The 25,061-nt window shown below is 37.5% G+C and overlaps 1 protein-coding gene across 1 annotated transcript in view; it reads left to right on the forward strand.

The window, feature by feature from the left end:
* Positions 1-25,061, forward strand: part of LOC150089021 (RIMS-binding protein 2-like) — a 349,628-nt gene that overhangs the window by 303,576 nt on the left and 20,991 nt on the right. Inside the window, exons 29-30 of the mRNA XM_090370382.1 lie at positions 8,994-9,432; positions 14,701-15,134. Coding sequence (XP_090226508.1) covers positions 8,994-9,432; positions 14,701-15,134 — 873 coding nt within the window. The remainder of the gene's footprint in view (positions 1-8,993; positions 9,433-14,700; positions 15,135-25,061) is intronic.

Genomic DNA, 25,061 nt, shown 5'->3' on the forward strand with positions numbered 1-25,061 from the left:
TGAGGAGCTGACAATGAATGAGCTCATAGAGATGCGTGAGCAGAACGTCACTGAATTATCCGACACTTCAGACCCAGTTCCACCAGAAAAGCACATGATAATTGCAAGCTTGACAGAAGGTCTCAGCTCAATTGAAAAGGACTTAAAAATTTTAGAAAACATAGACTCCAATGAAGAACGCATTATAGCTACAAAGCAAGGAATAAAAAATTATTAGCTTGCTACGAAGAAATTCTGCGTGAAAAAAAGAAAGCACTGTGTCATCAGACGAATTTGTTAGATTTTATGAAGCCATCGACATCGAAATAACTTTTTTACGTAACTCATTTATTTTTTTAATACATAATTTGTATTAATATGTATAAATAACTACAATTTTATTAAATATTTTTCTTTTAAACTAGTGTTTTTGTTAGTCCTTGGTCCCAATTAAACAAAATTTATATGTATTTATATGCAAAGTGGTACCCCGACTTACGCGAATTCGACTTAAGCGATTTTCGTCGGACCCACCTATCGCATAACTTCGGGGTATTACTGTATACAGATATGGTTGTGATACCATTAGGTTTTGTAGCAGATATTGGTTTTGTTGGCTCACCATGAGCTTTAATTATCACCTTGCGCCATGCCCAGCACATTCTTGATATAATCATTGTTTAGTTCATGGCACCAGATATGAATAATAGTTTCTTGCAATTTTATCTTGATACCTTTATAGCAGCAGTTTTCTTCTCACAGCACTTCAGGTTTTCAACCACGTTCAAATCGTGACATTTCCTGGCCAAAATAAGGATTGGATATTGCAGTCTTGCATGAACTTCTTTACCTAAAGATATAAAAAAAAAATTGATAAAACAGTGAATTTGAAATACATTAAAATTATCATACTAGAAATTGTATTAAATGATTATGTAATGTTGTACTAACCATACATGCCATGCCAGGGTGCAGAGTCATGTTGGAAAACACAATTTTATTTCCTTGAAAGAGGTCTCTTATGGGCAGAAGAGTCTCCTTTAAAATTTTGCTGTGGTAATCACCATTAATAGTGCCATTTACAAAATATATTCTGCTCACTTATTTGCTCTTTATGCATCCCCAAACCATCTGGCCCAATGGAAACTTTACTGTTGATTGAACAGAGTCTTTTTGAGAGCCACGACATCTTATCTGCAAATGATCAGATGTCGTGATCATTTGCAGATCAAAATTAATCAGAGAATATTTTACACATTCCCATTGCTTAGTTATCCAATTAGCATGTTGTTCTTTAATCCAAGTTTGTCATTTTTTCTTTTTGACAAAATCTATAAAGATTTCGTCAATAAGAGCTTCTTATGCTTTCAGATCATCAATCAACAACCATCTGGTTGAAGGTAAATTTATGCACAATCTGACCTCCAACCATCCTTCTTCAATTTGAGCCTTGCTCCCTTCATGTAGTCTGATCAAGAGGAAGGATTCCATCAGCATTTAGATTAGTCAATTCATACAAGCTTTAAACAACTTAATCAGATTCCCTTGCATGTGCCTAGTCTCCAGATGCTCAATTTGCAAAATTGAAGCCTTTCCTAGCAAGAGCACCCATTTTGCTACCCTCACCAATTTTGTTCCTCTTCTCTGCACCTGGTCCAGCAGATCCACATCCTTTCCTGTAGTGAGGCTTCTAGACCTGTATGCAGTAATCAAGATGTGGCCTAACCATTGCCTTATATGATGAGATAATCACCTCCTTATCCTTGCTGCCAAAATTCCTGTATACCATTGATAAAACCCCATGTGTCTGCACTACACAGATAACTTCATATCTGACTGCACAATTACCCCCAGCTCTTTTCCATTCTCCACTGCCCTGAGTGTGGTATTGATTAGCACAGCTAGTGTGATAATCTTGGATTACTGCTTGCCATACGAAGTACCTTTCATTTGTCAATATTAAACTTCAGTTGCCATCTGACTAATTTTTCTAGATCTTGTTGCAGTAGTATACCCTGATTACTGTGATTAACTACTCCATCAATCTTTTTATCATTAGCAGACATAGATATTGATGAAAGCAAATCAGACATTAAGTCTGATTTGCTTTCATCAATATCATTAATAAATATAGAAAACAACAATGGGCCTATCACTGAACTCTGGGGGACTCCCCTAATAACATTAGTCCAAGAAGTGTCAAGTGATGCTGCCAAGACAGCTCATGGGGTTTTGTCAATGATCTACAGAAACTTTGTTAGCAGGGATAAAGAGGTGATTATCCCTTTGTACAAGGCCATGGTTAGGCCACATATTGAGAACTGTATACAGGTCTGAAGGTCTCACTCTAGGAAAGATCTAGATCTTCTGGAATGGGTGCAAAGAAAAGGAACCAGATTGGCGAAGGGAACCAAAGGGTACTCTTACCAAGAAAGCAGTCCTGCAAATTGCAGCATCTGGAGACTAGGAACCTGTGGGGAGATTTCAGATGTTTAGCCTACTCAATTCATTTAATGGATTGAGTAAGCTAAATGTTGATGACATTCTTCCTCTTGCTGAGGCTACACATATGAGGGGTCATAAATTTAAATTAAGGAAGAGTGGTTGCAGGATAGATGTGTGGGAAGCTTGCCTTCAGCTAGCGGGTTGATTGTTGGAACAAACTTCCATCTATTGTTGTGGAAGTGATGGTTTAAATAAATTCAAGGAAGAGCGAGACAAATTCTTGGAGGGTATGGATGGGTGAAGTGTGTAGGGTTTTTTTTCTGTTAAAAAAAAACCCTACACAGCTTGCTTCCTTTATAAGCTTGCTTTTTTGCATCATTTACCCTACTAATACTAAGTGCAGTGCCAATTGATAACTACTCTTTGTCTTCTCTCACTCAACCATCCCTTTATTCATAGCAGCAATTTGGCCTTAATACCGTACTGCTCTAATTTGTATAAACTCTTTTAATGTGGAACAGTATGAAAAGATTTTCTAAAATCTAAGTATATAATGTCAAAATTATTTTTTGCATCTAGTTGCTTTGCTACTATGTGAAAGTATCCAATCAGATTGGTTAGAAAAGATTACCCCTTAATAAATTCATGCTGCAACTGCAGTATAACTTCTTTCCTGTCTAGATGGTCCTACATTACTTCTTTAACCAATAATGCCATTATTTTCCCTGGAACAGAATTCAAGCTAATAGGGCTGTAATTGCTCATGTTTTTCATTTCATTGCACTTTGTGAATTGGAGATGCAGTTGCACATCTCCCAATCCAGCGATGTTCTCATAATCATGACTAAAGGTTTGCTTACCTCTTTTGCTGCTTCCTTTAGTATAACTGATAGATCCCATCCTCTCCAGGTGCCATTTTTATATTTAGCTTCAATGATTTCTTCTCCATTTTCCTCTCAATTGTCACAAAATTATTCTATCTCTGCCATAATTCGACTCACTTCTGGCATTTCCATCACAAAAAAATTCCTTGTGTGTGAATGTAGCTGCAAAATTCCCATTCCATTTGTCCATTTGTTAATCCATTCATATCTAGTGGACCAATATGATTTAATCCCTTTCTTCTTCTGTTTACATAAGTAAAGAAGTCTATGCTGGTTTTCTTTCTGGAAGAATTTTCGTAATCTATCTTAGCTTGCCTAACCTCCTTTGTGATTTGATTGCAGGCTAGTTTATATCTATTGTAGGCTTTTGTATCACCTGCTAATTTATATGCATCCCATACATTTTTCTTTGCTGCCAAGAGCCTCGTCAGTTCTCTGCCATCTATTTAGCTGTACCTTGAACTAATCTCTCAGTTGGTATAAAAAATATATTAGCTTTCAATAACATCCCTGAATTCTTCCTATTTAGAATTTACTGTTGGTAACTTATTCAGTTGGTCCTACTTAAAATTTAAAATTTATTTGGACTCCAGCAAATTTTTGATTCAGTCCACACATGAAAGATTGCCATATAAGCTGGAAAATGCGATTCTCGGATGGATTTGCCAAAATATATGATTAGAAATATTCTTTTCGTCCGGTTTCTTTGTAACAACTTCATTACCAATACTGATTTCTTTTTTTTTTATGAAACCCCTAAACAAGAGAGGTATTAGAACCTATAGTACTTAGTACTGTGCTTGGGTTCGAGGTAGAGAAGATGAAAGAAGACATTTGTTGACATTAGATTTGAACTTTTGTAGACTGTAATTTTCAGGAAATACGTATGAAGGAAGACTGTTTTAGAAAACAGCAGTTGGATGAATAAACAAGGAAGATGAAAAGTTGGTTCTGTGAGTTTGAAGTTGGACAATAAATGGACGTTGGCTGGTGGCGGCACGTGTTCGGACTGTTTTGAAAGAGAGTGGGAATTTTAGAAGCCAATTCAGAAGAACAGTACCCATGGAAGTATCTGTAGAAAAGGCATGCAGCAGAAACAGTACATCTATGAGACAGCAAGTGAAGAGACTCTGTTAGAGAGGAGTCATTAATTAACCTAACTGCCTCTTCTAAATCTAGAAGCCTGAGAGAGGTTTTGGGGGCACTGCCCCAGATGTGGGAACAGTATTCCATGGTAGGGCAAATTTGTGATTTGTACAGAGTGAACAGCTATTTTGAAGAAAAGTAATGGCGAGAGCAAAAGAGAAAACCAAGTTTTTTAGATGCAGAGGAAGCAATATTTGTAATGTGCTTGTGTCAAGAGAGAGATTAGAAGTCAGGGTAATCCCCAAAAGAGATATATCATCTTGCCTAGAAATTGGTGTGTCACCAAAGATAAGCAGAGGAGCAGAAGAATATTTTTTTGCGAGATAGAAGACAAGATTGAGTTTTAGAAGGATTGAAATCAACTAAGTTGTCTTTGCCCCACTGCAGAATTACCTGGAAATCGGCATTTAAGGAATTGGTAGTGGATATTCGAGGAGTTGAAGCTGATTGAGCAGGGCAAGGTTTCTCGAACTGGAAAGTGGAATGCAATGTGCTATCATCGGCAAAACTATGGACAGGATTTCCGATCAATGGAAGAAGGTCATTAATATCCAAGAGGAAAAGAGTGGGGGAAAGAACTGAACCTTAGGGGATACCAGCATTAGTAGAGAAGTTACAGAACAGAGAGCCATCTACCATCACCCTTGGTGAGCTTTCAGAGAGAAAACTGGATAACCAATTACAAAAAAAAACAGTTGGCAAACCATGAGATGGAAGCTTGTTTAGAAGACCTTTATTCCAAACACAATCAAAAGCCTTTCAGATGTCAAGAGCAACTGCTTGTGTTTCGCCGAACATTTCCATTGAATTTGTCCATAAATGGGTAACATAAGCCAGAATATCACCAGTGGATCGACACTGCTGGAATCCATACTGCCGATCATTGATCAGACAGAAGTTAGTTTAAGAGTTGGTGGTTAATTGATTTCTCCAATACTTTAGAAAGAGTAGAAGTAATTGCAATGGGACGATAATTTGACTGGAGGGATTTGTCTCCCTTTTTAGAAACTGGCCGGATATGAGCAAAGTTTCAAGCAGAAGGAAAAACATCTTTGGAATAAGAAAGTGAAAAAAGGCGACAAAGAACAGAACTAAGTTCAGGTTTGAGAATAAGAGGAAAAATACAATCAGTACTTTCCTAAGAAACCTGGAGCTTTCTTAGCATCAAGATTCGTCAAAATCCTTCTGACATCCTTTTGACGGAAGACCACAGAAGGCATTGAATGGAGTGTGTTGGGAATGGTGGGAGGTGTTTTACCAAGATCATTAATACGTGAGTTGGAAGAAAATTGGGATGCTAGCCCATCAGCTTTATCCTTGGATGAAGTGAAAACAGAACCATCTGGTTTTGACAGAGGTGGGAGCAGAGATGGGCAAAAGTTGCAGGCCAATAGCTTTGGCAATAGACCAGAATGCTTGGCTACCATTAGGGTAAAAAGCAAGTTTTCTACTCTTAACCTGTTCAAAATCTAGTTTGGACTGATTAATAACTGCTTTACAATTGTTGCAAGCTTTGGTGTAGGCAGAAAATGAAACTGTAGAATTGGAAGCAAGCCAATTATGATATGCAACATTCTTCTCTTGAACAGCTTTAGCACATTTATTGGAAAGCAAAGGTTTAAATAAAGTGCAAGATTTTAAAGTGGAGTGTGGAATAAAGGATTCCATTCCTACAAAAATAATTTCACTGACACGATCTGAGCGAACATTGACATCAGAAGTTTTGAAACAGTAATCCGACTAAGTAAAAGAAGAAAATAAATCTCGCGGGTCTTCCCATTTTGCATTCTTGTAATGCCAAACAACACAAGGTTGGGAATAGTCATGAGATAAAGGCTGCATTGGGGAAGAGACAATCAACAAGTTGTGATCTGAGGTGCCTAAAGAACCACTCACTTCGACCGTGTACTAAGATGGGTTGTTTGTGAGAAAAAGATCAATCGTGTTGGCTGTATGGTTATAATTGTCCGGTATTCTTGTAGGTAAATGAACAATTTGTGCAAGGTCATTAGTAATTGCAAAAGCCTCAGCATCTTGACCAGCTGGGTTGGTGTGACTAGAAAACAGAAGCCAGCTGGAGTTGTGAGCATTGAAATCAAATCACCAAGGAAAATTACCTCACTGTTAGGAAAGTTGGACTGGAGAAAGTCAAGTTGCAAAGAGAGTAAGTCAAAGAGCTCCAAGTGATTAGTGGAGTTGGGAGAATGGTAGAGACAACAGATTAATATGACAGTATGAGGTAGAGATATTTTAAGCCAGAGAAGGTCAAAAAGAGGAGTTTCCAAATTACCAATTCTCTAACAGGGAATATTGGAATGACATATGCACAAGTACCACCTTTGAGGTGAAAGGAATCATACAAGTGAATAATTTGGGCAAATGAGATGAGCAGTAGTTGAATCAACTGATAACTGAGATTCTGTCAGAAAAAGTACATGGGGTTTGTAGACTGCAAGTGGAAATGGACATCGTTGAAATTAGAACTGAGACCATGTATATTTGTGAAATGATCTAGGACGTGTTTGTGAAGTTTAGATCTTTTTGCAGATAAGCTTACTCTGTTAGTTTGACAATTCATGGTGTATTCAATAGTAAGAAAAAGTGAGGGGGACATGCTATATGAAGTAATGAAATTTTTGGATATGGCATACACATGGTAAGAATATACCCATATCCTCGACATAACGTGGCCTCGACAATGACCCCCACATACACACTACTCGGATTTCCTTCAGTCACTATCTGGCAGAGTGGAGGTAGCAAGGTTATATGCTAGTTAATCTGAAAGCCTCCTAGAGATTTACCAATAGGTTCGGTCCGGTGTACTAACTAGCGGCTGGCCTGCGAACACCGTTAGATCTTACCCTCGAAATTGAGGATACAGCTCTAAAACAGTTTGAATGGTTTGAGCATGCTCAATGCTGATGGGATTCTTCCTCTTGCTCAGCCACAATCCTGTAGGATAGTAAGAGTTTCTTTACCAAGGGTAATAATAATAATAGTAGCCAGACACGACCAACCACCCTATGCACTTGGTACCAGTGCCTCTTGTGGGGCAGAAAAAATCCCATAAAGGAGAAAAAGTTTATAATTTTATAATAATAATAATAATAATAAAAAAATTCCATAAAGGAGAAAGGAATTTTTTTTTTTTATAATAATAATTCAATCTGCCACAGGGCCCTTATGTATATAAAAATTTTATGCTTTCTTCTATCCCATCCCACTCAAACTCAGTACCAGAATATGTTAGTGAAACTGAGGATGCTCTTGCCACATATGGTTCCAATATGACTGTTCCTCATATAGAAAAGTGTTTAGTTTTCTCTAACCTTTGTTGACTAACTTCTATTGAGTTATCAAGTAGTTAGTGAATAAATGAATCTTTATGTGAACAGAAGGATGGCAGAATATGCAACTATCTCTTTTTCATTTCTTTAATATGAATGAATGAAATATATGTATAAATATATACTTATACACATGCAACAAATGTATATTTTTAAAAATCTCTTATATAATAAGCTGATTCATGATATGCCAGTGCAGGGGCATATTCAGGGGTGGGCAGAAGGGTAATATGTCTCCCTTTAACCAAAAATTTGAAATTAAAGAAAAAGAAGGCAGGAGGCATTCTAAAAAAAAAAACAAACTCAAAACCGTAGTCACCATGCCTCCCCTTACAACGATACCTGGACCTGGTTGCCATCCCCCCCCTCAGGATGACACCTGGATACACCACTGTGCCAGCATGCCTAGCTGGACTCTTAGAATGGTTTTGAAAAGTGTTTAGAATGGTGCACTCAACTCAACATGAAACTTATCTTTTAAGCCTGATAATGCTTTACAGTGAATCATAACACTTAGTTTTATTAAGGCTAATAATGGATTGATTAAACTTAGCATTGTTTACTCCTAGTGAGGCATCTAATTCACCTTTACATTAAGCTCTAAAGATTAATTGATAATATTAATTGCTGTACTTTGAATGAAGTGTTGTTTAATTCTCAGAATAAGGTGGTGAAATAAATGAAATGGAATGACGTTATGGATGAGAGTGGGGGATGGTGTCAGTATTACATAATATGATTTTAACTGGAGTGTTTCAGCTGTAATAATGAGATTGGGAAGGGAGGGAGAGTAAAATCCATTCATAGAGAGGGAAATGGAGAGTTCAAAAAAATTTTTTAAATTGCTTTGTATAATTTATGAATGGTTTCCAAATTCAAGAAGACTTTTTTACTATTAATGCTATTTGTCAAATAGTACTTTGAATAGCAAATATGCTAAATTGTGCATTAGAATAAATTTTCTTTTTTTTTTGTTTATACAGTATGTTTCCAGGTCATTTTGTGACGGTGTGTATGCTAAATAAAGATAAGGTTATAATTAACATAATTATATCAGAATAAAAACAGGTCAGATAAATTAAGTGAAATAAAATAATATTAGTTTAATTTTTTAGTCATTCTAGTATGTTTATCATCTGAGACATGCACTTGCTATTTCTTTCATAATTGAAATCTTATTTCACATTAGAGATCCAGAGATAGAAAAGCACAGCAGTCAGTTACCATCAAAGACAGCAAATCCAGCCTGAGACAGCAAGATAGAACAACAACCCGTCCACATGAAAGAGTAGACCAAGATAGTACCCATGTGGTTAGGCATTCTTCTCGGACAGTCAGTGAACCCCAGATGCGAGATCGCCAGCATGGACATTCATCTCCTCCTGGTGGCCACAGAGAACGTCATGAAAGAGAGAGAGATCGAAATCGTGACCATAGGGAAAGAGAGAGGGACCATGTTCATACTAGAATAAGTGACTCGTTAATGATCTCTGATAGGCACAGAAGGCAAAACAGTTTAGGGATTGAGAGAAGAAATTCAGCTGGTCAGGTGATTATTGAACCTGATGAAAATTTGAGTGACAAAGAAATTTATCCTCATTCTCACCATATCACTATCCCTGCAATAGGTAGGTTAACTTAAGGTGTTTAAATAATATTTATTACGCATTAAACAATATTATATTTTTCTTTTTGACATAATCTGTAATTATTTTTCGTATTTAAAAAATGCCTTATTTGGGAATCAGTGTTGGGTTGTTAATTTGTATTGTCCACTTAAGAACTAAAATTTTCATGTTCATTTCATAATACTGTCCTAATAGATGTTTAACAATCAAGCTTATATAGCATCAGCCAAAAAAAAAAAACTCACACCGTTCCCATTTTGTCCATCTGGCCACTCCAAATGTTTGTCTGTTCAGCCTTAAATTTATTTAAGCTATCAACTTCCACAACAACATATGGAAGTCTGTTCCAGCAATCAACTACCCGCTGGCTAAAGGCAAACTTCACATCTATTCTACAACTGTCTTTCCTCAATTTGAATCTATGCCCCCTCAGGTTCTTAATCTGAGCAAGTGGAAGTATCCCATCAGCATTGAGCCTGCTCAAACCATTCAAGGCCTTATACACCTCAATTAGATCACCTCGCAGGTGCCTAGTCTTCAGATGCTGCAACTTGCAGAACTTAAGCCTTTCTTCATAAGCGCACCCCTTTTTTCCTCTCACCAATCTTGTTGCCCTTCACTGTACTTGTTCTAGCAACTCTACATCCTTCTTAAAATGAGGCCTTCATTGCCTTATACAAAGAGATAATCACCTCCTTGTCTCTGCTTGCAAAATTCCTATATATCATTGGCAAAACTCCATGACCTGCTCTGGTAGGCCATCTGCATTGCTTCATATCTGACTGCACACTTACCCCCAGGTCTTTTTCATTCTCCACCTCCCTGAGTGTAGTCCCACACAGTTGGTATGTTTCTCTTGGGTTACTGCTACCCATATGCAGTACTTTGCATTACTAAGATTCCTCAGGATTTGTCATAGTTTTTTTTTTCTGATATATGGCAAATCTGATCATTGTGTACATTTTATTTGCAGTTTTCCTTTAATATACAATATGTGTTGAATCATCACATGCAGCAGTTTATTTATGAAAGTTGTGATTTATTTGAAATATGATACAGTGCTGCAGTGTTACTACACATTGGAACACTATCTTGGGTTTCCATGTCATAACATGTATAGAAATTAGATAGGGTTCCTAGAACCAAATTTAAAATATGAGAACTCAGGGATGAGAGTGTCCACATGCTAGTCAAAGAATTTTCAGCTCCAAGAAAAAAATGATGTTTTTTAAGAATTTTGCCATTTTATTGACCTAATTGTCATATTAAATCATACTCTACAAGTAGCTTTATAGTACTAGTTATGCTCATTATTTTATTTTTTAATTTAGCTAGAGATTTTGTAGGATACTACTTAATATATGTAGAACCTTTATAACATTTCAATCTTGCCACCATTGTTATAGTTATAGAGGGAGTAGTAGCAGAAATCAAAATTTTTAATTGTGGTAAATTGATAGCTCTAAAGTTCAAATTACTTAGGTCATTACATAATATTGGTGTAGATACACCATAGATAACCTTTAAGAAACTACGATGGTAGGCATCATTTGCTCTATCTCATATCATGCTCTTCCTTCACAACGAGTTGCCATGGTATTGCACTACCTCAAATAAGTAACGCTTCACTAATAGAGAAGACTGTTGTTACTTATTCTCAGTGAGTACCACCACCCAGATGGCACCATTTTGAAATATGGTATGGGATAAAGTTCTCGGCTATCCTCATACTATCCCTATTAGACTTAGAAAAGAGATAAAGATGTAGGAAGGTGATAGTAGGAGAGGTAGAGGAAGGAAATGCCGTAGAAGGAAGAAAGGGACAGTTGCTCCTTCAACTCACACTCAAACCCAGATGGCACCGTTTCAAAGCTATTGGCCTATCATCAGTAGGTGGGCAGGTATCCTGGTATCGCAGAGATGACAACCCAGTTGTGAAGATAATCACACAATATGAGAGAGGCCAAAAGGTTTATATGATAATATTTAAAATTAACTAAATGCAACAAGGCATAATACTTTAAGAGTTAAGAGTTTAGTATCTATATAATATCGGCGTAAATACATCATAGATAACTTTTAAGAAACTACGATGGTAGGCATCATTTGCTCTATCTCACTCACCAGTATCTCTGCAATACTAGAGGACCTGCCCACCCACTGATGATAGGCCAATAACTTTGAAACGGTGCCATCTGGGTGGTGGTACTCACTGAGAATAAGTAACAATAGTCTTCTCTACTAGTGAAGCGTTACTTATTCGTGGTAGTGCAATACCATGGCAACTCATTTTGAAGGAAGAGCACAATATGAGATAGAGCAAATGATGGCTACCATCGTAGTTTCTTAAGAGTTATCTATGGTGTATCTACACCAATATTATATAGATATTAAACTCTTAACTCTTGAAGTATTATGCCTTGTTGCATTTAGTTAATTTTAAATATTACCTTAATACATATAATGCAAATTTGGTAGAATAGTAGTATTATTGCTATATAACTGGTGTATCAATAAGAAAATTTTAATTATATATAATTAGTGTAAACTTCATAGCATAACCAGTACATAGTGTTATTACTGCATTAGATATATTTGTTAAGTTTAGTTTTTTTAATTATAATGAATTTGAATGAAAATCATGTCACAGTCCCGAGCAGCAAAGCAAAGAACTCAAGCTAGTCGGAGTACTGTAGCTTTGGGGGAGAACTGAGGTTTTTCTCTGAATCACAGCCTTACGAAATATATTGAGTTTGCCCAAAGCATTAAACATCTCAATCAGATCACCTCACAGGTGCCTAGTCTCCAGATGCTGCAATTTGTAAAACTAAAGCCTTTCTTAGTAAGAGCACCCCTTTGTTCCCACTCACCAGTATTGTTGCCCTTCTCTGTACCCATTCCAGCAGCTCTACATCCTTCTTAAAAAAGAGGCTGCCAGACTAGTATGCAATATTCAAGACGTGGCCTGACCATTGCCTTACACAATGAGATAATCACCTTCTTATCCCTACTAGCAAAATACCTGTATATCATTGACAAAATCCCATGAGCTGTCCTGGCAGCCTGTCTGCATTGCTCAGAGAACTTCATATCTGACTACAATTATCCCCAGGTCTTTTTCATTTTCTACTACTTGAGTGTAGTACCACACAGTTGGTACATTACTCTGGGGTTACTGTTACCCATATTCATTACTTTGCATTTACATTAAACTTCAATTGCCATTTCTCAGCCCATCTACCTAATTTTTCTAGATCTTGTTGCAGCAGCATATCTTCATTACTGTTATTAACCACCCTGCCAATCTTTATATCATCTCGAAATTTAGACATTAAGCCATTAGATACCTTAGAGACATTAGGTACCTTAATCAATATTATTAATAAATACAGAAAACAACAATGGGTCTAGCACCAAACCCTGTGAAACTCCACTAATAACATTAGCCCACAAAAAATATTGTCCATTGATAACCACTCTCTGTCTTCTCTCACAGAACCATCCTTGTATTCACAGCAGTAACTTTCCCTTAATGCCACACTTCTCCAGTTTGCACAGCAGTCTTTTGTATGCAGCAGTATCAAAAGCTTTCCTGAAATCCAAGTGTAGAATATCAAAATTAATTTTTGTCTTCAGTTCCTTTGTCACTGCATCATAGTATTCAGTCAAATTTGTCAGATAAGATCTCCTATTTACAAACCCATGCTGTGACTGAAGTTTAAATGCACTCCTGTCTAGATGGTCCTACAAGCTCTTCAACAAGTGACTCCATTATTTTCCCTTGAACAGAATTTCAGCAAACAGGTCTGTAATTACTTATGGCCCCCTTTGACCCCCCATTGTGAATTGGGGATATATTCACACATCTCCATCCAAAGGGGACCTCTGACTGGTCCAAGGATGCTATCACAATTATGGATAAGAGTTTGCCTTACCTTCCTTGCTGCCTCCCTTAATGTAATTGGGTAGATCCCATCTACCCAAGGTTCCTTTTTTATATTTAACTCAACAATTTCTCTTCTACTTTCCTCTCAGTTATTACAAAATCATTTAGCTTCCCGTTAGAATTTGACAAACTTCTGGCAACCACTTTCCCAAAGAATTTCTCATGTGTGAATGTAGATGCAAAATACCTATTCATTTGTCAGCAACCTGAGCAGGATTATCAATAGTTAAACCATTGATATGAAATGGTAGTATAATGTATCTCCTTCTTTCTTGTGTTTACATAAGTAAAGAAATATTCTTTGCCAAAGATTTATTTCTAATAACTGCTTTGGCTTGCCTAACCTCCTTTGTGGCTTGTTTACAGTCTTGTTTATATCTACCATAAACCTCTGTATCACCTGATAATTTATATGCATCCCACACATTTTTCTTCTCAGTCGCATGCGTCTCTTTAGATCATCTGACATTCATTTAGGTCTGAGCCTTGAACAGTACCTTTTGTACCTTGGTACAAAAAGCCTAGTATCTTCTATGATTATTTCCCTGAGTGCTTCCCATTTAGAATTTATTGTTAATGAAAGCAAAAGCCTTTCCCTTTACCCTTGACAGTAGTTACGTCTAATTAAATTCCATATTAGTACATATGTGATTGCTGCCACCCAGTGGGTCTTTTACCTGCAGATTCTTAATGCATGAAGAAACACTGCTGATAACCAGATCAAGAGTATTGCTTCCTCTTGTTGCCTCTCTAACATGCTGCTATAGAAAACAGTCATCCAAGAAATCTATAAAAGCCTTGCTAGTGTGTGTGAGTGACCAACCGACAAATTCCAGTCAACATCTGGAAAGTTGAAATTTTCAATTATGAGACATTCTGATTTTTTGGCTCACTCTGTTTCCTTTATCATCACAGTCATTAAGCCTATAACACACTCCTACTCTCAGTATTGTTTTCCCAATGTTACAGCAGGCAGTTTGGATTACAGAGAGGCTGATTTAATGAGGTTTTACTGTATTTATTTATATCACACCAAACTGCTTCAATATTGCACTGGCCACCCATGTTGACTGGATGCACAGCCGCTAGCTTTTATGTAAATAAAATACATAAATAAAAAAAAAAAAAGAAAACAGAAGGCAGTTTGAATTACAGAAGGTCTGATTTAGTGAGGCTTTACTGTATTGATTTACACAAATTTTTATAGTTTGGTTTGTAATATTAGAGTATTATATAGCATAATCTGGTGATACTGATAGGAAATAACTTTAATTTATTGCTAGTTAAAAAAAGGATGGCTTATTATTGTTATTTCTTATTAGAAATTACGCGGGACAGTGCCAGTGAAGGATGCAACTCTGAAAATTTTTCAGAAGAGGAATACCTCCGGAACAATAGACGTGGGCATTATCCTGATACTCAAAAGAGTCGTGGTTCTTCGCAGTATTATCGAGGGGAAAGGGAAGTGTCCCGGCCTGTGTCACCTACGCCCCCAGTAAGAAGCAGGAGAGAACCAGAAAATACTTATTATGGTCATAGGGGGCAGGCTCGACCACCAGCTAGAGATGATTATCATGGAAATGGGTATAGGGAAAGAACAAGCTATAGGAGCCGTGAAAGGGGTATGGATGGCCCCTTACCAGATAATAGGGTTCGATGGTTTGTTGCTTTATTTGATTATGATCCTCAAACTATGTCACCAAATCCAGATGCTGCAGAGGAGGAACTTCCTTTCCAAGAAGGCCAGATGATAAAGGTAAAGCATTTCTTTTTTGCTCTTTGAGGGGAGAGGTTGTTGTTTTACCTTCTCTTTCTTTAATTTCATTAAACAATTTTAACTTGAAAAATAATTATTTAATTTTCATTACATTATTTTTGAAATAAGAAATATAATGTCTATGAATAAGTATAGCAAAGCTTCTAGTTATAGCTTTTGCTATTATGGATTAGATGATTCTGCAATGTTCTGTATTAGTAACTTGCCTTAGCATTTTCTGTACATTCTGAATTTTCTATACATAAGAAATGAATAATGTAAAAAATAAAGATAAGACATCACCTTTTAAGATATGTACATCTTATAAGGATAATCATGTAAAAACATAAGAAATTGACTGGCATATGGCATAAGATTTATAGGGAGAGATGGGGGAAAAAAGACAGTTATCGGATAGTGGCAAAATTTTAATTAAACTTTTTTGGTAACCCATTCTCAATGCCATGATGTATATGAAGGCTATTGTAAATATATGGAAACAATGTTGTGTGATGTAAAAGAAACAAATGAATGGAATGAGAAATAAACATTCATTGGAGTTCACACATTGAAATGTCTGTGGGTAGGTATGCATTTGAAATGTTCATATTTTCGGATTTATATTTTTTAAAGGTAGTACAGAAGTGGGGGCACAAAAATTGTCAGACGAAACAGAAGCCTATGGTAAATACAAGCTAGTCTGTAATCAAGTCACAAAGGAGGTTAGGCAAGCAAAGGCAGATTATAAAAAAGCTTTGCCAAAGAATGCAAAGAAAAAGAGAAAAGACTTCTTTACTTATTTAAACTCTAAAAGGAAAGGGATGAATCAGATAGATCCACTTGATATCAATGGTTTGACTGTAGATGATCATTCTCAGATTGCTGCCGAACTAAATGAGTATTTTGCATCTACATTCACACATGAAGAGTTAGCATTAGCATTAGTAGAGGCATTTGATGCAAGAAAGCAAGCTTATGCAGCATCAGCCAAAAAAAAAAATTAAGTAAAATAAATAAATAAAAAATAACAACTTCCACTTCACCCCTCTGTTCGTTCGAAATACCTGTCCAGCTGAGCCTTAAACTTATTTAGGCTATCAACTTCCACGACAAGGGATGGAAGTCTGTTCCACCTACCAACCACCCACAGGCTAAAGACAAATTTCCGCACATCTATCCTACATCTGTCTTTCCTCAATTTAAATTTATGCCCTCTCAGGTGATTATTCTGAGCAAGAGGAAGAATCCCATCAGCATTGAGCATGCTCAAACCATTAAAGGCTTTGTACACCTCTATCAGATCACCTCGCTGGTGCCTAGTCTCCAGACACTGTAATTTGCAAAACTTAAGCCTTTCTTCGTAACTTTGTTCTTGTTGCCCTAATCTTGTTGCCCTTCTCTGTACTCGTTCCAGCAGCTCTACATCCTTCTTGAAATGAGGCCACCATTGCCTTATACAAGGGAATAATCACCTCCTTATCCCTGCTAGAAAAATTCCTATATATCATTGACAATACACCATGAGCTACTCTTTCAGCCCGTCTGCACTGCTCAGAGAACTTCATATCTGCCTGCACAACCACCCCCAGGTCCCTTTCATTCTCTCCCACTGTCAGTGCAATACCACAGAGTTGATACGTTGCTCTGGGGTTGCTGTTTCCCATATGTAGTACTTTATATTTGTCAATGTTAAACTTCATTTGCCACCTCTCAGCCCATCTGCTCAACCTTTCCAGATCCTGTTGCAGCAGCATAGTGTCAGTAGTGTCCTTGAGAACCCTGCCAACCTTCGTATCGTCTGCAAACTTGGACACTAAGCTTGATATACCATCATCAATATCATTTATAAATACAAAAAACAATAAAGGACCCAATACTGAACCCTGAGGGACTCCACTAATAACATTAGTCCACGATGAGCAGTGTCAATTGATTACCACTCTCTGTCTTCTCCCCCTCAACCACCCCTTTATCCATAGCAGCAATTTGCCTCCAATGCCACATTGCTCCAATTTGTGCAGCAGTCTTTCCATGTGCAACAGTATCAAAAGCCTTTCTAAGATCCAAGTATATAATATCAAAGTTATTCCCTGCATCCAGTTCTTTTGTGACTGCATCATAGTATCCAATCAAATTGGTCAGGCAAGATTTCCCCTTAACAAAACCATGCTGTGTCCGAGCTATAACTGAAGTTTTGTCTAGATGATCCTGCAGTGCTTCTTTAACCAGTGCCTCCATTAATTTTTCGGGAACAGAAGTTAAACTCACAGGTCTATAATTACTTGTGTCAGCCTTTGATCCTCCTTTGTGAATTGGGGTCACATTTGCACATTTCCAGTCTATGGGTACCTCCCCTGAGTCCAAGGAAGCTCTCATAATTATGGCTAAGGGTTTGCTTACTTCCTTTGCTGCCTCCTTTAATATAACTGGATAGATCCCATCCACCCCAGGTGCCTTTCTTGTGTTTATCTTCAACAATTTCTCCTCCACTTTACTCTCAGTTATTACAAGATTCTCTAGCTTACTGCCAGAGTTGAATACACCTCTGGCATTCCCCTCGCTGAATAACTCCTCATGTGTGAATATCGATGCAAAATATTCATTTAGTTTGTTAGCTACCTGAGCAGGATCATCAACAGTTGACCCATCGATATCAAGTGGACCAATCTGATTCATCCCCTTCCTTCTAGAGTTTACATAAGTAAAGAACTCTTTGCTGTTTTTCTTCGCATCCCTTGCCAAGGATCTCTCGTAATCTGACTTCGCCTGCCTAACCTCCTTTGTAACTTGGTTACAGATCAACTTGTATCTATCATAGGCTTCTGTGTCACGTGTTAATTTGTATCTATCCCATGCATTTTTCTTCTCTGCCATATGCCTCATTAGTTCATCTGACATCCATTTTGGCCTAAACCTTGAACAATATTCCTTAGTTGGTATGTAAAGCCTAGTAGCTTCCAAGATAAGTTCTTTGAATGCTTCCCATTTTGAATTTGCTGTTGGTAACATCATCAGTTGATCCCACTGTATAGAATTTAAATACTGTCTCAGTCCATCGTTGTCGCCTTTACGAAAGCAATACCGCTTCCCTTTACCCCTAATGGTAGTTACCTCTTTGAGTAACTCCCACTTCAGAACACTGTGATCACTGCTACCTAGTGGTTCATTTATCTGCAGATTCTTAATGCATGAAGAATCACTGCTGATAATCAAATCAAGAGTATTACTCCCTCTAGTTGCCTCCTGAACATGCTGATGTAGAAAACAATCATCCAATAAATCCACAAAAGCCTTGCTAGTGTGTGAGTGACCAGCCCCCAAATTCCAGTCAATATCTGGGAAATTAAAATCCCCCATTATAAGACTCTCTGATTTACTGGCCCACTCTATTTCTCTGGACAGTTTCTTATTATACTCATCAGAGTCATTAGGCCTATAGCACACTCCTACTCTCAATTTTGATCTCCCAATGCTTATGTCACACCAAACTGACTCGACACTGCACTGTCCAGCGATGTCGACTGGCTTCACTTCCTTGGATTTTGTGTGTTTCTTAACTAATAGCATAACCCCTCCTCCCTATCCTGTCTATCCTTTCTGTAGACATTGTACTCCCCAAATTCCAGTTCTGCATTCCTTATATCTGTGTGGGGGCTTAGAGGGGAACAGGTATCCTGTGTGTTATCAGACACTCAGCCTAAAACACTGATGGATCCAATATCTCTCTATTACAGAAGATTTAGGAGAAGTCCGGTTGGCCTGCTTCCCTAAAATCCACTCATGCACACCTTCTCGATGGTAAGCCCTGTTACGTCACTTAGGTGGCAACGAACGTGTAGAGTGGTTCTCTTCAAGACACCTGGTCAGCGTGAAGAGGAAAAGACCAAACCCTCCAGCAATGAGAGGACAACAATACAAATGGCCCTCAGTCCCCAGCAGCTTTCACTCTCCCTCTTACGGCAGCGAGAGGATCAGAGTGGAAGCAGAGGGTGCTAAGAATCTCTGGGTACGACCAGGCTGCCATGCACGGAAATTGAACTTGGCCTGTTATAACGTACGATCACTCATCGGTGAAGACAGGATATTAGGGCTGGAAAAGGAATTAGAAAATGTGAATTGGAATATCATCGGTTTGGCTGAAACAAGAAGAAGAACTGAATCACTTATAAGTTTATCAAGTGGAAATCTGCTGTACACCAATGGAAACAGTGAAAGGAGTGAAGGTGGAGTTGGGTTTCTGGTCCATAAAGATTTTAAAAACAACATTTTGGAATTCAAAAGTACATCACCAAGGGTGTCAAGACTAATACTCAAGATTTCTAAGAGGTACAAGCTAAGGACTATAATGATTTATGCACCAACATCGAGCCATGATGATGAAGAGGTTGAAGAAATGTACACCGAAATTGAGAGTCTTCTAGATGAGCAGAAAACCCACTACACTATTATTATGGGGGACTTCAATGCTAAGGTTGGAAAAAGGCAAAACAGCGCAGAAAGAGGAACTATAGGAAATTTTAGAATTGGTGAAAGAAATAAAAGAGGTGAAAGACTTGTGGAATTTGCAGAATCTCAAGGAATGTCAGTAATGAACACTTTTTTCAAGAAAAGGGTGAACAGAAAGTGGACATGGAAGAGTCCAAATGGATTAACAACTAATGAAATCAACTTCATCCTCACTAACAGAAGATATATTGTGAATGATGTTACCGTCCTGAATAAGGTAAATGTTGGAAGTGATCACAGAATGGTAAGATGTACACTTGATATAGATGTAGGAAAGGAAAGGAAAAAACTGACTCGAGTAAATAATACAAAGGTCTTTGAAATAACAGAGGAGGAGAAAAAGCAGTATGTACTGGAACTTAAGAACAAGTTTGAGCTTCTGCAGACTGCTCAGAACCAAGATATCGACGAGGAATATTACAACTTTCTGAAAGTGATAAAGCCCAAGAAACCTATAGGGAAACAGAAATCCAAAGAAGAAAAAATTAGTCAAGAAACACTTGTCATGATGAACCAAAGACGACAAATGAAGAGCAAGAAAAACACTGACAGGGAGAGAATTGAGTATACTGAGTTATGCAAAGCCATTAGAAAGAGACTCAGAGAGGACATAAGAAGATTTAACACAAGAAAAGTAGAACAAGCATTAAGGGAAAACAAAGGATTTAAATCAGCAGCCATGAGCAGTAATACAGAAAGACAAATGATACTGAAACTGAAGAATAGCGATGGTGTACTTATAAACAGCAGAGAAGGCATAATTCAAATAGCAGAAGACTACTATAGAGAATTATACAAGGAGCGAGGGAATGATACCAGCAGTGGGGAAGATGGATTGTAAAGTAGCAACACATACGACATACCCGATATTCTTCTTGATGAGGTAGAACATGCATTGAAGAAAATGAAGAATCGGAAAGCCCCGGGGATAAGATGAAGTTACTGTAGAGTTGTTAAAATTGGGAGGAAGAGACATAACACAAAAACTGGCAAGGCTCTTCACAAAGTGCATTAGAAAAGGTGTGATGCCTAAGCAGTGGAATAATGCAATCATAGTTTTGCTGCATAAGAAAGGAGATAAATCAGAAATTGGAAATTATAGACCAATTAGCTTGTTATCCCATATCTACAAGTTGTTCACAAGGGTCATTACTAACAGATTAGAAAGAATACTTGATGAGAATCAACCGAAAGAGCAAGCTGGCTTTAGGACAGGATTCTCAACTATGGATCACCTTCACGTAATATCACAGCTAATGGAGAAAGCAAATGAATATAAAACACCATTATGCCTGGCATTTGTGGATTATGAAAAGGCATTTGACTCCATACAGCATAAGGCAATGTTTCGGGCACTGGAAAGACAAGGCATAGATACTCCATATATTATGATTTTGAAGAAAATATATGAGAGTGCTACATCCTTTATTAGACGAGACAAAGACAGTAGCAAATTTAAAATCGAGAAAGGAGTTCGACAAGGAGACACAATATCTCCGAAGCTGTTTACTGCTGCCCTTGAGGAAGCTTTCAGAAGATTAGACTGGTCGCAGAAAGGAGTCAATGTGAATGGAGAGTACTTAAACCATTTACGATTTGCAGATGACATTGTGGTCATAAGCCACGATCCCAAAGAATTAGAGGAAAATCTTAATCAGTTATGCACAGTTAGTAAGGATTTTGGACTAAAGATGAATATGGCTAAAACAAAAGTAATGATGAACAAGTATGCCACGGAAAGGGAAATAATGATTGAAGGAGCAGTAATTGAAAAGGTGGAGTCATATACTTATCTGGGACAAGTTATTAGCTGTAATAATGATAAATGGCTGGAAGTCAAGAGAAGAATAAATTTTGGATGGATAGCATTCAGGAAATATAGTCACATACTGAAGAGCAATATCCCAGTTTGTCTGAAACGTAAAATAATGAATCAATGCATACTCCCCACCATGACTTATGGAAGTGAAACTTGGGCACTCACCAAAAGAATGGAAGAGAAGCTAAGAACTACACAGCGAAGAATGGAACGAATTATATTGGGAATCAGACTGTTAGATAAGAAGAGAAACACATGGATTAGGCAGCAAACTCAAGTAAAGGACATTCTTATCAAAACTAAAGAACTAAAATGGTCTTGGGCAGGACATATAGCTCGAAGACATGATGACAGATGGACTAAGAAAATAACAGAATGGTACCCAAGAGGAGCTAGAAGAAAACCTGGAAGACAAAGGCGGAGATGGATAGATGAAATTCATGAGTGTTTGAGTAGTAAATGGATGGCCAGTGCTCAAAATAGAAGGAACTGGAAAGTTGCTGGAGAGGCCTTCATCCTGCAGTGGATTGAAAATGGCTGATGATGATATATCTGTGTGACACCACGTCTCTGAAATCCCAACAGTATCTGCCTTTGATGTTTTGAGCAATACCTCAAATTCATCAAATTTATTTACTAAACTCCTAGCATTGGCGTACACGCAAGTATACATGCACCTGCTCTTCCTCTTAGCCACCCTAACACAGCTCATGTGTTTACTTGTACCCCCATGATTCCCAGCAGTCTCTGAAATATCTTGCATCTTATTTTCCATGCTGCTGCTCATTCCAATAGAAGCAGTGCAAGAATCACTTTCTCCTCTGCCAGTGGCTACTGTTAATCTATTAGTCCTTGTATCTCCCCAATCTAGCAGTTTTCCGACCCACCTAACACTGCCTCGATAGCATCAGCAAACATTCTTGCACCCTTTCTATTTAAGTGTATCCCATCCCTGTAGAAGCAGTCTCTCCTGTTAACAAGTACAGACCAGGCTGAAAAAAATTCTACCCCTTGAGCCCTGCACAATCTTTCCAGGGCCGAATTGATCGACAGGGCTCTCATCATATACTCCCTCCTATCATGTCTGGGCAGAATTGCAGACACTTTCAAATTCAACCCTAATTCACGGCTTTTTTTTCATCAGTGACCTGTACTTGTTAAGTAATTCCGCCGGTCTCCTACTCTTAATATCATTAGTGCCAACATGTACAACTATATCACCTTTTGTGCTCTTAAAAGATGATATCCTCTCTACAACGTCATCAACCTTTGCCCCTGGCAGACATACCCTGGTCCTGTTCCACCTATCCTTTTTACAAAGCATGTTTCCCGTTTCCCTGACAATAGAGTCACCAACAACTACTAGTTCCTCTGGGACCAGCGCATTCTGCCTTGGGGGTTGCCGCTGTGTTGCGCGATGACCAAGTGCAAGCTCTGGCATTGGTGTGGGCAGCTGAGAGCTTGATGGGCCCCTCACTTGTAATCCTTCGAGGGCATCCACCATGTCCTTCAAGCTCTCATATAGGCCCATAACAACGCTGAGTTGTTACTTGTTATTCAAGGGGGAGAGGGCCAGATGTTTATCAAACTCTAAAAGGAATTTAAATGATTTTGTAATAACTGAGAGCAAAGTGGAGGAGAAATTGTTGAAGTTAAACATAAGAAAAGCACCTGGGGTGGATGGGATCTATCTAGTTATATTAAAGGAGGCAGCAAAGGAAATAAGCAAACTCTTAGTCTTAATTACGAGAGGATCCTTGGACTCGGGGGAAGTCCCCATGGACTGGAGATGTGAAAATGTGTCTCCAATTCACAAAGGGGGATCAAAGGGTGGCACAAATAATTACAGACCTGTTAGTTTGACTTCTGTTCCATGGAAAATAATGGAGTCACTGGTTAAAGAAACATTGCAGGATCATCTAGAAAAGACAACAGTAATAATTCAGACAGAGCATGGGTTTATCAAGGGGAAGTCTTGTCTAACCAATTTGATTGGATACTATGATGTGGTCACAAAGGAACTGAATGCAAAAAAAATAATTTTGATATCATATACTTAGATATCAGGAAAGCTTTTTATACTGTTGCACATGGAAGATTACTGTACAAATTAGCACAGTATGGCATTAATTGCAAGTTGCTACAATGGATAAAAGGATGGTTGAGTGGGAGAAGACAGAGTGGTGATTAGGGATTGCAAATTTACCAGGTTCTCTCACTACTGGTAATTCGGTAATTGTATTTAAATTTACCGGATTGCTGGGAATTTACAAAATGCAAACATTTTACAATGAAACAAAATTATTGAAAGAGCAAATGAGCAAACATTTATTTTTTAAAGTTATACATAGAAATGTCTAAGCAGCATTGTATGAAAATTATTGCAAAATATCACAACTAAATTTAATAAATACTTAGAATTAATTACTCATTTTTTATTATTAAGAAAATAGCCTCTCAAAAAGCATAGTGTATTAAAACTACCATTGTCTAACCTCGATCTAATTTTAGTGCAAATAGTACCACCTGCATTAGAAAATGCTCATTCTGTTTCAAAGCTAGCTGGATGAATTGTCATTAATCATCAAACTTTTTAAGAAATTTTCCTTTCAGTTTTTTTTCTGTTAAGTAATTTATTGCTTTTTCACTACATCTTTTCTACTTATCATTTTCTTTACATTAGTGTGATCAATATCTAAGCTGGTTTTATGTTTAATGAATAAATTCAATTTCTCTTTTATCATTAAAAGTGTATTTTTGGGTCTGTTGTTGAATCAGTTGTTGTGGATAAATTGGAAGTTTATTATTAATAGCTACGTGGTGCAAGGAAGCCTTAGGCTTATGCTGCACCAGCCAAAAAAAATTCCCAAGTTACCCTGAGAGAGAGAGAGAGATGGTGTCAAAAGTAGAAGGGAATCACCAAGAAAGAGAAGAATGATGATATCCAGCTCAGGACCCTGGGTGTGCCAAGCCCATACTCACCAGATGTGAGCCCCGCACCTGGGGTTAACTTTGATGGTGTTGTTCTGAGCAAGTAGATAACACGTTCCTCCCTTAATTCTTTATCATTGTTAGATGTGTATTCTACAATTTCATTGAACAGTATAATTTTACTTACAGTATTGAAAATTCCATACCTCCGGTTTAATATTTCTAGGTTATGTAAAAAGTGTAAAATATCAGAGTAAATGTATGTCTTTCTTTCACTTGCAAGATAATTTCTAGCTTCAGTTCATTACTTAAAAAGAAATTTTGCTTGGATAGTTCATCTAACATGAATTTTATTGTTATATCTGCAACATACAAAGTCATGTTTTCAGAACACAATGATTTTACTGCCTTCAGACATTCAAACACAATGATTGACATTAAAGCCTTTATAGGCTGTAATGTCAATATTATGTTTGAGAGCAGCACAAGTTCGTTTTCAGTAAAGGTCACATCTGAATTAATGTCAATGAGACTCTTTCTAACAGAATTTTATACTTCTGAAAAACGCTCCAACATGGCCAACAAACAAACTCCATGTTTTAGAGTCCAGTATCAGAGACAATTCCTTACCCAATTCCTCTGTAATGTGCTTTTGAAGAATATAATTTTTT

The sequence above is a fragment of the Mastigoproctus giganteus genome, chromosome 3, assembly GCF_048544385.1.
Source record: "Mastigoproctus giganteus isolate SK-2022 chromosome 3, ASM4854438v1, whole genome shotgun sequence".
NCBI classification, from domain to species: domain Eukaryota; kingdom Metazoa; phylum Arthropoda; class Arachnida; order Uropygi; family Thelyphonidae; genus Mastigoproctus; species Mastigoproctus giganteus.